The following is a 13,395-nucleotide window of genomic DNA, read 5'->3' on the forward strand; positions in this document are numbered from 1 at the left end:
CTTAAATCCAGTGTTGCTGTTAAGAAATGTGAAGTCAATTGATTTTTGTTCCTTCCTCAGCCCTCTGCTAGCCAACTGCCTAGAACACAGATGTGATGGCTGGAGCTTTAGTTGTCAGCTTGGATCATGAAGACAAAATAGGGGAGCATTGATCTGGAATGAAACCTGAGTCCTCAAAGACCTAGTAAAATGGAGCTACTCTGTTAGCCATGAACTGTCCACCTTCAAACTTCTACAAGAGAAGAAAATACTTTCATTGCATTTACAATACTGTTATTTGGAGTTTGTGTTACTGTGATTGAGATGAATCTTAATTCATATATTGATTAAATCTGCACTGTCTTACATTTTCCAGAAATCTGATTAATTTTTTCAGCGAGCTCGCGTTCCTCTGGATATCAGCTACCTTGGCTGGCAGTGGGTAAATCTGAAAGGGACTAATGTTTAGGTTTTACTTTGTATCTTTCCTAAGGAGCTCAAAGAATACAGGTGGGCATGGGAATTGCTTCTGGCATTATAGTGTGACTTGGCTACTCCCCATGTGCCACTGCCACCCCCTCTCACTACCAGGCAACTTCTGGGCACACTCTCCTGGCCACTGCTCTTTTCACAAGCTAGGTGTTGTGGATGGAATGCCCTGACCCAGGCAGGGGGAAGAAGGGACTGCTAGGTGCTGCAGGTTTATTAGTTTGTACTTCTAACCTCAGCCTCATGCTCCATCTGAGGCTACAACAGTTTTCTGCCTTCCAGTACCATGGGGTGGGGGCTAAATGGAAATGGGGCTGGAGCTGGATAATGGTCTATGGAGACCAAAGTGGGCAGAGAAAAGAGCACATTATAAGGTGTTCACTTGACCTATCCTGTTCTAGGGCGCCCAGCTCTTATCTGGAAGGGGCTTCTGTTTCCTTCCCACACACCACAACCCAGCTACCTGCTGCCTCCTGGACAGTGGCAGGGGCAGTGTGCTTCTTGTGGGTTTTACATTGGTTTCTCAGTCCTCTTCAACTACCCTCTTGCTTCGCGGACATCTTTAGGATTGTATTTACAGGAAGGGGCCAGCATCTCAAGTACATTACCATCTTGTTAGCCCTGCACTGTTTCTTTTCGCAGCACCAATCACCATCTGAAGCTGTTATTTATGTGTTTGTTTATCGTCTGTCTTTCCCAGTCTCCACTAGACCGTCAGCTCCACAGAGGTAGGAACTTGTTCTGTTCGCAACTGTCTTCCCAGCACCAGGCACAGCGCATGGTAGAGATGCTTAATAAATGCAGGGTGGTTGACCGAAGCACTGAGCTGGTGCTGGAACCCAAACTGACTCCAGCCCAGGGCTTTTTGCTCCAAATCTTGTGCTTTTCCCACCCAAGCCCCTGTACCCCTGTTCCAGACAAAGATGGTACAGAGAGGCAAGAGGTCATTTTAAGACTCCAACAAAGATATGGGGTTCTTCCCCCAAACATTGGCTAAAACCACTGCTGAATGATCAGATTTAGGGCAGGGCTGCTTTGTATATATTTGAGTCCCCAATGTTTGTACACAGAAAGTACTCCCAAAAGGTTTGTTTTATTAAACGGACATACAAACCCTCCAGGAGGAGATGTTTCAACATAACTATAGGGGGCAGGAAATGGGGTCACCACGAAGCAGACTGGGGCTATATGGTGAAGGAGAGGGCTGAGTATTAACATGTTCTTGATCCAAAGGGGCCCTCGGTATATACAGTGTAACAGAGGGGAGGTAATGAGCCTGACCAGCACTGTCTAATGCCCTAGCCACTCACTTCATGTGGTTATTTACATTTAATTAAAGTGAAATAAAATGTAAAATTCAGTTTCTCAGCTGCACTAGCCAGATTTCAAGTGCTCAAAAATAGCCACATATGGGTAGTGGCTACTGCATTGGATGGTACAGATATTATAAAATACTTCCATCATCACAGAATGTTCTATTGGATAAAGCTGACTTAGATCCTTAGAATGAAAGGAAATGCATTCTTGCTTCTGATGTGGCTTTTTGACACCCTCCTGCCCCTCCTCCTCCCTCCCCTCCCCTCCCCCCTCCCCCATCTCCCATAAACCAGATTGCCATCAGTGCCCCACCTCCAATCCCCTAGACTTTCTGCTCCACAGAGAGCAACACTATCTGCCTTCACTCCCCAGTGCCGAGGGAAGTGTCCTGCAGGTAATAAGGATGTGTGTAAATAATGATCCTTCAATTTGTTTTTGGTAAAGGCTGAATGCCCAAAACTAAGTTAAGGACAGAAGTAACAGAAGAGACTGCTGCTTCCTTTCTTTTCTCACCTCCCAACCCCTTTCTCTCGTGCCCACTCTACCCCGAACACTCCGAAGTAGCAGTCAGGGGCAGCCCTGCCTCCAAAATTCCGTCCCCAAACCATGAGAACTCCTCAGAAATACCTGCTCCGCGTTTCAATCCAATCTAGTTTGTGAAGGTATATTTGTTCACATGATAATTTTCTGTCTTTCTCCACCTTTGGCTCCTCTTCACCTAGTAGGTGTTCAATAAATGCTTGTTGAATGGATACAGATGAACGTATATAGATGGATGAATGGATGGATGGATGGATGGATGGATGGATGGATGGATGGATGGATGGATGAACAGCTTAGTTTCCCCGCCTCTGCCGCAGGGACTGCGGGAGGCGCCACCTTTAGACCGCTGGGGGAGAAAGCCTCTGCCCCCGCCCAGCTCCCGGCTGGAGCTCGGGGATCTCAGGCTGCGGGCCCGGGGTCGGGCCGGGCGCAGCCTTCGGGGGCGTGTCCTCCCGGGCCCGGGCGCAGCCGCCACCCGGAGAGGCGGGCAGCTGGCCCAGCAGGGCCGCAGCAGGAGCGCGGCGGCGGGCATGGAGCGTGAGCTGGAGGCGCTGGCGGCCCGGCCCGCGCGCCCGGCCGAGCCGCCCTTCCAGGCGCTGGTGGAGGCGGCGGGCGGCTGCGGGCAGGTGCTGCTGGTGGGCGAGCTGTGGGAGCGCGAGCAGAGCCGCGCGCTGCTGTGGGACTTCGCCCGCGCGGTGTTCCCGCCCCAGCGAGCCGCGGGCAAGCCGGGCGGCGCGGCGGCCGAGGGCGCCGAGCCCGGGGCGCCCGGCGCGCAGAAGGCGCTCCGGACGGCGGCGGCGCGCGCCATCCGCTCGCCGCTGGTCTTCGTGCTGTGCCGCGCGTCGTCGTTGGCCGCCCGGGAGCCGCGGCGCCACCTGCGGGAGATGCTGCGGGACGTGCGCGGGCGGCGACGGGCCGGCGCGGCGCTGGTTGGGGTGCTGGTGGCCGAGGCCGAGGCGGAGGACTCGGTGGCCCCGGAGTTGCGGCTACTGGAGGCGCTGCTACGCACCGTGTTCGGCCGCCAGGCAGGGGGCCCGGTGCAGGCGGTCGCCTACTGCCCCGGCCACCCGGCCTCCAGCCTGGCCGTCCAGGCGGCCGCCTGCAGGGCCCTGCAAGCCGCCGGGCCTGCGCGACCAGGTGAGGAGGCGCGGGGCCCGGGAGGGCGAGGGCGAGCCGCGGGCGGCGGCTGGGGGAAGGCCCCCACGTTGGAACTCTTTAGGCCAGCACCCTCATTGTACACCGAGGTAAACTGAGGCCGGGAGAGGGGCGGTACCTAGCACGAGGCCTCCCAGCTAGCGTGGAGCGGGCCCTGAGCAAGGCGCCAAGTCTGTCCTGGGAGGGTCCTGAGTGCATGGGAAATACACAGGCTTAGGAAAACGGAGGGGACAAGCAAAAGTCAGGAGAAGTTGTTGGAGAGAGGGTTGAGGGTTAGCTGGGCTAACATCTGGGAGTTGGGGGGAAAGGAAGAGACGGGGAGGAGATAGGAAGGCCTTGGGATGCGCTAGTTTCAAGGTGGGAGGAGGACAGAACTGGGACTAGGGGGGTTTCCGGTACTAGGAGCTTCGAGGCACGGAGCTAGGGGTGCGACGTTGCAGGCTCACAGTGGAAGCGCCTCTGGGTCAGAGGAAGAAGGCAAGGATGCCGGGACTTGGAGCTGGGGGGAAAGGATGTAAGGGACGGAGGGCACAGAACTTCCGAGTCCCCCTTGGCTACTCCTCCAGCTTGTGCACCCACTGCGGTGTCTTCCTCTCTTCCCTTCACACTCTCCTGAAGTGTGGAGTGGGGAATGAGGGTCTCTTCCCAGACCCGGTGACTGTTGCCATCAGCAGAAGGGTCAGAATCTCCTCTATCCTGGTATACAAGGTCTTACAGAACCTTTCCAGTGCCCCGGGATTAAAATATGGACGTTAAGTACAGTTGCATCTGGCAAAGCAGGGGAATGCAGGGGCATCCTTTACAGTCTAGCTTCTTTCCCCAGCTCCTCTCCAGCACCTGACGCTCTCCAGCATCTCCCGCCCTCCAAGCCTTCCAGCTTCTGCAGACCCTTCTAGATAAAGTGTTAATGAAGATAGAGCCTGTGTTCTGTCTTCTTTGGCACTGGTGTGTTAATCCAGCAACCGTGCCAAGGGAGGGGGGGTGGGGGGTGCAGGTGGTGGTGGGGTTCCAGCAAGGAGACCTGGTACCTCTGATGTCACAAATGTCACAGACTTACCTGCCAGCCTGGCCTGCTTAGGGGAAGACCATCCCTCTCAGCTGCAGAGCCTGCCCTAACCTCCCCAATCCCTTCCCACAACCCTTCTGTTGAGTCTGTGAGGAAACCCGCCAAATTTGAAACTCAACAACCATCCTGAAAGCCCTGGAGAAGGTCCTGAGGTGGATTGTCATTTTGAATGTCAATGCCAGCACCTTTGCTGTCGTGGCTGCATGGGGAAATTCTTTCCCCCTAATCAACTGGTGCCTAGAAAATTTTCTGAGCCCTTAAACTCTCTTAGTCATCTCCTATGCCCAGGGAACAACTTTCAAGTCCCCAGAGCCAAGCTTGTTCTGGCCTGCAAGCTTTTGTATACATTGCAGTTGCCTCAGAATGAAAAGCCTTTTCTTCCACTCTCCTTTTCCTTCATTCAGAACTGGACTTCCTCCTCCAGAAAGCCTTCCCTGACCCCCCTGCTCTCATTTGCAAGTTCACAAATGAAATCCCAGAATCTGCTTCTGCTCTCCAAGTTCTTACCACGTGGTTTTTTCACTTTCCCTTGTGAGTTTAATAACCATTGTATTCCCATTTCCCCACACCCTGCTTGGCATGCGGAATCCTTGACTCCCATTAAACACTAACACTTAAAACTTCTTAACATTTTGCAAGGGAATCATTCTCTACTGCCTTAAACTTGATTGTACTTCTATAAAAAACATACTGGACATGAGGCCTTTCATTAATGACTAAAGGTCATGAGAGTAATTATAACTCATGGTCCAGTAATTTCTTCAGGGCTGTTGCAGTAGGCTGCACCACAGATGCATGTAGCTAAGGTTTTGCTAGCAATTGCAAAGTTTCTCTATCTCTTTCCTCACTCTCTGATAGCTATTCTTATAGTTTTAGGTTGCCTGCCTCTTGGCAGTGCCCTTTTACCCATTTTATCCCTAATACAGCTGTCTTTGGGTTGAAAAGTAAGGCTCCAGTCTTATTAGAGTTGGGTGCAAATTAAGAGTAAATAGGCCCCAAGAAAAGAATCATGAACAAGGACTTTCTGTGTTTTGGCTGCCTGGAGTCCTTTTTCAAAACTTTGTTCCAGTTAACCTTATCCCAGATGGTTGGGGATCTCAAGTGATCTCCAGATAACTGAGGTGGTATAATAAGGAAACTCAAATCAATATGCAATTATTTTGTGTGTGATTATCAAAAAAGATGAAATCTATTCCTATTAAGAAAGAGTTTGAACTAAAAATCAGGGAGGAAGTAACTGCTCTTTGAGTTTTTTCTTCAGTGCTCTGTAATTGTAATTAATTTCATGTCATTTTTGTTACTGTAGTTTCCCTGACATGATACCTACATAGGGTTTTTGTGAAGATGAAATGAGGTAATACATATAAAGCTAGCTTTCTTTTTTCCAGCTCATTTTTTTAAAGTACAAAAACTCCACTCCCTTTTGCAAATCAGAATCTTTTTTTTTTTTTTAATCAGACAGTTGAAACTAAGGCAGCTGACAGTTGAAGCTCTTGGTTTGCTGAACAGAAAAGTCTCTCAGTCATGTCGAGCACCATCTGACCCATGCCTCTGGGACTTTGTGTTCTTTCTAGCAGAAGGAGCCTGGGATAGACCTGGCCTCCCAGCACTGCTGGCATGCTTTTCCTGGGGTCCTTGGAGCCGGGGGAAGGACCCAGATGCCACCTCCCCCAGTGGCCCAGCTCAGGGTGAGTGTGTCACCTCCTTGGTCTCCTGGACCCTGAGGGCTGGGGCTTGGAATTGTGGTCACATGCACACAGGGACAGTAGGCTGAAGTAGACCGACATCCATAGAGCACTTGCCACGTGTGGGGCATGAGGATGGGTAATGTGAGGTGCCCACCCGGACCACTGGGCAGCCGGCACCCAGGCTCGGTCTGTAGGGCTCTTGCCCCAGGAGTCTCTGCCTAAGAAAGGCGGTGTGGGCAGGGCTGTACCACAGGTGTTGGACACACGTGGTAGAGCATCTGAAGCCAAAAGCATTCTGTCTCTCCCTGAGGATCCAGGGAGTTTCACAGAGCAAGTGACGTTTGAGCTGGGGGCTAGGGAGGTTTTCTTAAGTGGGAAGATTTGGAGAGGGAGCACCATGAACAAGGCTGGCGAGCATGATGCCAAGCTCAGAAAAGGGACCCCTGTCAGGAACGCCCCAGGGTGAGGTGCAGAAGACCGGGTTGGGGGATGGGGCATGGCTGAAGAGGAGAGTTGGAACCAAAACGGGGCCCTGGACTCAAGTCTCTGTAGCCACTGGTGACTTCTGTAACAAGGGTGTGCAGATTAGGGGTGTGTTTAGAGAGGTGACTGGACTGCAGGAGCAGGGAGAGACCAGAAGCAGAGCCCAGCTAGAAGCAGACTGCACCCTACCGGAGCACTGAGTTCCCCCGGCTTGCAGGCTGTCAGCTCCAAGAGGCCCCACAGCTCCCTCCCTCACAGGCCCTTCAGTCAGCAGGAGAAATCACAAGTCTCCTCTAACATAACACAATCACAGGAGTGACTCTCCATCCCCTTTATCAGATACCCAAATCAAGGGCGTGACTATCTTATCATATTCACAGGTCCCACCCACACTCAGAGGAGGGGATTAGGCAGGATGAGTTCACCAAGGGGTGAGAATCATCCTGAAATTCTGCCTACACAATTGAAAGCTCAAAAAATACAAAAGAAGGAAGATAAATATTAAAAGTAATTCACTTAATCCCATCACTCAAAGGTAACTACCACTATAATTGTGGTAGACTGTTCTGTTTGTCTATTTATGTCCCCTTATACTTTTTAAATTTTAATAAATTCACTTCTATGTAATATATAAATCATCTGCAAAATGCATCACGTATTTAAAATATTTAATTGCAAAAATGATAACTTCAACCTCTCCATCGTCATTTTGGATATATCTGGAAACTAAAGGGAAACAAAAACAAAGGCTTCATACACAACTTCATGTAAATCTTTGATAACTTCCCCTTGTAGCATGTAAGTGTCTAGTCTCATACAGAAGTGAATGTATTAAGATGCAAATTGCATGACTGGAGTATACTTATGCATTTATAATATCTACAATAAATACATACATACATTTACATACACTGTTTTAGAACCTTTCTTTATCAATAACGTATTGTGGCTGCAATATTCCACAGCAATAATTATACGTCAACATCTTTCATCTTTTTTTTTTTTTTGAGATAATTGTAGATTCACCTGCAGTTGTAAGAAATCATGTAAAGAGATCCTGTGTTCATTTTGCCCAGTATTCCCCCATGGTAACATCTTGCAAAACTGCAGGATAATGTCGCAACTGGGATATTGACATTGAAACAATCCACAGACCTTTTTCAGATTTCCCAAATTTTACTTGTACTTGTATGTGTGTGTTTAGTTCTATGGGATTTTTTTTTTTTTACATTTTTTATTGAGTTAGTTCTATGGGATTTTATCCATCATTTTTAATGCCTGAATCCCATTATGTGAGTGAGCCAGAGTGTACTCAGCCAGTCCTTTTGTCGGACATCAAATTAGGACGTTTTCAGCTGCAGGTAGAGAAACCATGTCTCAAACTAGCATAAGCAGCAAGGAAATACATTATTTCACCTAAAAGATAGTCTAGAGGTTGAGTTAGCTTCAGGGCTGGTTGATTCAGGGGCCAGTGACCCCATCAGGGACCAAGGTTTTTGACTTTTCTGCTGGGCCTGCCTCAGCATTGTTTCATCCTGAGGCTGGCAGCAAGATGACTCTAGCAGTTCCACTAATTATTTCCTTAGAGTAAAACCCTAGAAGTGGAATTGCTGGGTCAAAGGGTATGTACAGAAGATTTTTTATAGTGTTTTGGTGTGTTTTTAAAGTAGATAGTCACTGGGGCCAACTTCTTCCCTTTCATTCTTAGCCTACCCACTCATAAACTTTATCTTGTGATTGGATGGTTCCTTCTCTTGTGTTCCAGATAACTTCCAGGACCCTGAAGAGGAGCTGGCACTGACAGCCATCTACCCCAATGGAGACTGTGACGATCCTGCAAAGGGGTCGAGAGCCTGTGATGGAGTTGCTCCCTCTCCCGCTGAGCCCGCTGGAGACTTGAGATGAAGGCTGGTCCTCTGGCTGCCCTGGTTCTAACCTACAGACTGGGGGCTGGCTCCTCACTGAGCTGCCATGCCGCCATGTTGACCTTGGGATGATGGTAACTATGAAGGCCCCACCTGCCACCTGCCAGGGGGGCTGTTGGATTGACAGTTTTGCCAGCCAGGCAGCAGGATTTAGCAAGCTAAGCAGGACCTGGGAAAGTGTATCCTCTGGAAACCTGCCCCCCACCTCATATTTGCATACTCTGGTTATAGTGGGGTTATTTTTTCTCTCTGTGCCATTGAGACAGATGGCTGTCTACTTTGAGGTGCTGTGGTGCTGTGGTACCCCACAGTTGTTTGCATGAGCATCCACCACTTCAAGTGCAGCTGGAAAGAACTCTGGATCAGAAATCATCAGATCTGGCGGGGGTGGCCTTGGACCTGTCATTCAACCTTTGGGGCTTCTGTTTCTCAAACGCACAAGGGGGCTACTAGCCCAATGGCTCTCAGCCAGGGACCAGGCTCCTCCAGGCAGCACTGGAAATTTGTGTGTGTGTGTGTGTGTGTGTGTGTGTTGGGAAAGTCGCTGTGACTGAGGGGAACCCCTGACATTTAGTAGGCGTTTCACAGTGTGCAGGATAATCTCCAACAGCACAAGTTTGTTCCACTCAAAATGTCAATCATGGCCCCTTTGACAAACTCTAGGTGAGACAATCTCCTCCCGGTCAAATTCTAGGAAGAGTCCCTCAGAACAAGAGGTTTGGGCTTCCTGGGACCTCGGATCCCAGAGCTGCCCTGGGGGCCTCTTGGGCAGAGCCAAGACGGTCCGTGTGCTGCAGGCCCAAGGCAGAAACAGCTTTGCACACCTGGAAGAAGAAAGGGCTGTCTTTCTTCCTCATGTTGACATTGACTTTCTGTAACAAGTTCTTTGAAAATAAAGATGCTGGGAACTAACCATGGCACCAAACAGGAGGAAAGTTATGGGTGTGGATTACAAGGGCATGGGGCTTGCTCTTGATCTCAGGTCTTAACCCAAGGTCAAAGGAGACTCAGACCAGAGCCCTTTTTTCTCTGTTTATGAGTCAGTCAGGGTCAGTGATGTTCCCTTAAAAGCCAGGAAGTCCATCTATCTGTTTACTCGGAGAGGGAACTCTGAATTACCTCCCTTGTTTTCATCACCTAACCCCTGGAGACATCCAGTCTTTGGAATGGCAAGGACAGCTCCTGATTTTCCTTAGGAGGAAACACTATCTAAGGGAGGTGGCCAAATCCATTCACTCCTGCTTGACTCATTCAGCAGACATGCAGTTGTGCCTACTAGTTGCCCAGCGCTCTACGAGGTACTGTGTAACTTGCATGAGTTATTTCAGCCCTGGCTATCATGGTGACCAAATGGGAAATGGGAAACCTTTGTGGCCAAGGGGCTCCTTGTGATTAAGAGGAGCCCTCCCTGCCCTGTGCCTCAGTTTATCCTCTCTAATAGGGAGCCTAACCCGTATCAGTGTGAGGGCAGGAAGGATGACAGGAAGGACCCAGCTGACTTCTTCCTACATAGGCATGGACTCAGTAAATTACTGTTGATTTTATTTTAAATGGGGAGACTGGTATTTTTGAAGCTGCTACATTTTTCTATTTCTCTGTTAATTTCTTTGTAATCATTTGATTGGAGTTTTATTATTTGGTGAGGGGAGGAAGCTTTTTTTAAGTTAGGAAATTATCTAAGGCAGAAGTCACAAGACAGCAGCCTCTGCTGTGTTTAGAAATCTTTTTAGTTGTTGCCAATATTTGAAGCTTGGGCAGTTGCACGTAAACAAGCTAGTTTTCTGGGTGAAGGATGGGGCACGTTTTCCTCTCCAGTTTCCTACTTCTCCCTCACCCACCCAGCCAACTAGAGCCCCCCTCCCACTGACCTATCCCACCCTCTACAGCTCTTCATTCATACACGCCACCTGCATGGTCCTGGCCCTGGGGGACAGGTGAGTTTGCAAGACTCTGGTGTAAAGGGTAGTTTGCACATTGTTTTTCAATTACCTTCAGTATTCCTGTGAATAGTTGAAGAGGGAAGGTCTTTCTTTACTGCGATGTGGGTTCTGCCTCCTGAATGCTCAGCAGGAGACAAGGAAGCGATTTCGCTTCCTTGAGAAATTGCGAAGCTAAGCTGCATCCTTTTGGGAACAGTGTCATTGCTGTCTTGTAGCAGACAGAAGAGTTCGGTGCCAGGAGGGCTGGCCTTGGTGGTGGGTCTCTTCTCTAAGGACCTTTATATGGCATGAAGGTTGGGGTGGGCCCCTCTGAGGGCAGAAACCCTGAATTAGGTCAGTGGTACCAGGAGCCATCAGCTGGGGGCCTCCAAGTAAGGCCCCTGTCTGGACTCTTGAGTACTCATCTCTCTAACATGGCAGCAGTTATGTGACTCCGACGTGAATCAGTAATTCCTAATATCTAATAAAACCGAGCAGTACCTCTGCTGTCTAATCGAAAACAGAATGGATCTTCCCCTTTATTCTCATAAAATGCCCCTTGTAGGGACCCTTGGGAGCAGGGCATCTGGGCAAATGGCAGGACTTCTGGAATCGTCTGGACTGAAAATTGGCTGGGACTGGAAAACATGTAGCCTGGAAAGTATAAGTAAATATTTGAAAAGAGGTTGGTTTTTTTTTAATAGCATTTAACTTGGTATTTATTAGTGTGTGTGTACCCATGTGAACGTTAAACGAGATGAAACAGTCTCAATGGAGTCTCAGAGAACCTTTTATGGGACGTGGATCAGTTTCTCTCCTCTCAAAGAGTTTGTCTGCAAGACTTTCTGCATAAGAGTCCCTTGGTTGTCAAACTAACACCGTAAGGCAAACCTGCAACAGGCCAAAGACGGAGGCCCCCAAACCTGTGATCGAAACACACCCCTCTTACCCAGGGCAGACGACCTAGGACCCCGCCTTCCTGGGGAAGGCTGGAAGGTTGACAGCAGCCACGTTAACCTGAAAACGGCCTGTACTTCAAAGTGTAGCAGAACCACGCTGCAGAGCTGTTGCCTGTGGTGAGGAGGCTGCACTTTGTCCTGTTTGAGTGGCAAACACAGCCAACACAGTAGAGGATATCGGTTATTTTGTACCCAAGGCCTGTGTAACCCCACTCTGACCCGATTTTGTGTGTTAGTGGATCTAGATTGGGACAGACGTGGAATTTGGCCTGGGCTGCCTGCCGTTTGTGTAATCTTGGAGTTCAAAGGGAAATGAGGTCCAAGGCAAGGGTGACAACCAGAATATTACACATATCCCTCAGATGCCTTTGGGCCCTGAGCCAGAGCCCTCTGGTTGCCTTCTCTATGGGGCTGTCTAACATGGAGCAGGGCAGAGACTGCCCCACTGGGCCATACTGTGGTTCACAAGGATCTCAGAATTCAACTCCAAGAGACCGTGGTGTGGGACAGGGCACCAGGCCACTGTGGGACCAGGGCTTTGGCAAAAGCGAGAATCCTGCCTGGCCTCCTCCGTGAGCTGCCCAGTGCCAGCCAGGGCTCCTGCTGCAAATGCAGACCAGGCCTGGCTGTTCCTTGACCAGTGAAATACTCAGGCAGAAATTCAGATCTTAAGTTGTAAGTCACGCTTTTTGCTGTCCTGCTCTGCACTTGGAGTAATCAGGCACTTAGCTTAGTCCTTGTGACTGAGTCCTGGTGGTAGAAACTGGGTCTCCGTCTTGTCACGTGAGCTCTTTCTCGCTCTCGCTGGTTAACAAGGTCTCAGAGCAGGGTGTTGCCTCAGATCGTTAACCTAACCCCAGCCCTCACCCTGACCGTCCCAGGGGCACTGCTCTCTCCAGGGCAGTCACTCCAGGCCCCCGCTCCCCGACAGGAGGGGGTCTTACCTTCTGCCTATGCCCCCAGTCTGGTGTGGCCCGGCACGTGCCACTGACAAAGAGCAGCCATGACCGTGAAGCAGGCCAAAGGGCCAGCCCTAAATGGGAGGGCAGAGGGACCAAGACCTTGGGGTGGGTCTAGACCAGCCCTGTCTCAGAGGAACTGATGCCAGGCACATATGTAGCTTTAGATTTTCTAGAAACATTAGGAAAAAAAAATCAAAAGAAACAGGTGAAATTAATTTTAATAACATTTTATTTAGCCTAGTATGTCCACGATGTTATCAACTATAAATATTTAAAATTTTTAACAAGACATACATCTCTGAAATCCTCTGAGAATTTTACACTTACAGCCCAATTCAGATACAAAATTTTTATCCAAAATACTCAGATATCATAATTTTATAGTTGAAAAAATAAATTTATATCCTCAAATTGTTCCAAATACATTTAAAAGTTTTCCAGTGACTGATCAGGTATCTTTAAATTTCAATTAAATAAAAATTTAATTGAATTTAAAATCAGTTCCTGGGTTGCACTAGTCACATTTCAAGTGGCCACCTGTGGCTAGTAGCCACGGGATAGGGCAGCAAGATTGCAAGAGACCTGTCTTGGGGGTTCTTTGTGGCTCCTCCTACCCCTGGCCACTTGCCCAGATCTGGCTGGTTATCCAGGACCCTTCCCACCCCCGCGAGAAGACAGTGGCTTCCAACATCAGCTCCTCCAGGGCAGGCTTCTGGTTCCCCAAGATAAGCGTTGGGCTCTTGGACACTGTCCTTAGAGGGAAGAGAGCCTGGGTCTGATGGCTTCCTGGGTTCTTTCGTGCCTTAGTCCATCCAAGCCAATTCTAGTCCCCGACAGGCGTTTCCCTCCGACCTAGCACCTACACGCGGGAGGCCCCGTCCCTGTCTGCGTTTCATGTTTCTGCTCCATG

General features: G+C 49.5%; 1 protein-coding gene across 2 annotated transcripts; it reads left to right on the forward strand.

Annotated features, from left to right (window-relative positions):
* Window positions 1-2,810: 2,810 nt before the first annotated feature.
* On the forward strand, window positions 2,811-9,557 carry C5H2orf72 (chromosome 5 C2orf72 homolog). 2 transcript variants are annotated; one of them, XM_072962127.1, is made up of 3 exons: window positions 2,811-3,465; window positions 6,124-6,237; window positions 8,486-9,557. In XM_072962127.1, exons 1-3 carry the CDS (start codon window positions 2,859-2,861, stop codon window positions 8,623-8,625), a joined length of 861 nt encoding a protein of 286 aa, XP_072818228.1. In that variant the 5' UTR covers window positions 2,811-2,858; the 3' UTR covers window positions 8,626-9,557. The 2 variants fall into 2 exon arrangements, with proteins under 2 accessions (XP_072818228.1, XP_072818229.1); XM_072962128.1 differs by having other exon boundaries at window positions 6,127-6,237.
* The last annotated feature ends 3,838 nt before the right edge of the window (window positions 9,558-13,395 follow it).

This window comes from Vicugna pacos, chromosome 5, assembly GCF_048564905.1.
Source record: "Vicugna pacos chromosome 5, VicPac4, whole genome shotgun sequence".
NCBI lineage: Eukaryota > Metazoa > Chordata > Mammalia > Artiodactyla > Camelidae > Vicugna > Vicugna pacos.

Bases quoted from the DNA above. Each gene is read 5' to 3' on its own strand.
- C5H2orf72 (XM_072962127.1), top strand. From the start codon at position 2,859: ATGGAGCGTGAGCTGGAGGCGCTGGCGGCCCGGCCCGCGCGCCCGGCC. The intron at 3,466-6,123 runs GTGAGGAGGCGC...TGTTCTTTCTAG, and splicing joins CGCCGGGCCTGCGCGACCAG to CAGAAGGAGCCTGGGATAGA. The intron at 6,238-8,485 runs GTGAGTGTGTCA...CTTGTGTTCCAG, and splicing joins CCCCAGTGGCCCAGCTCAGG to ATAACTTCCAGGACCCTGAA.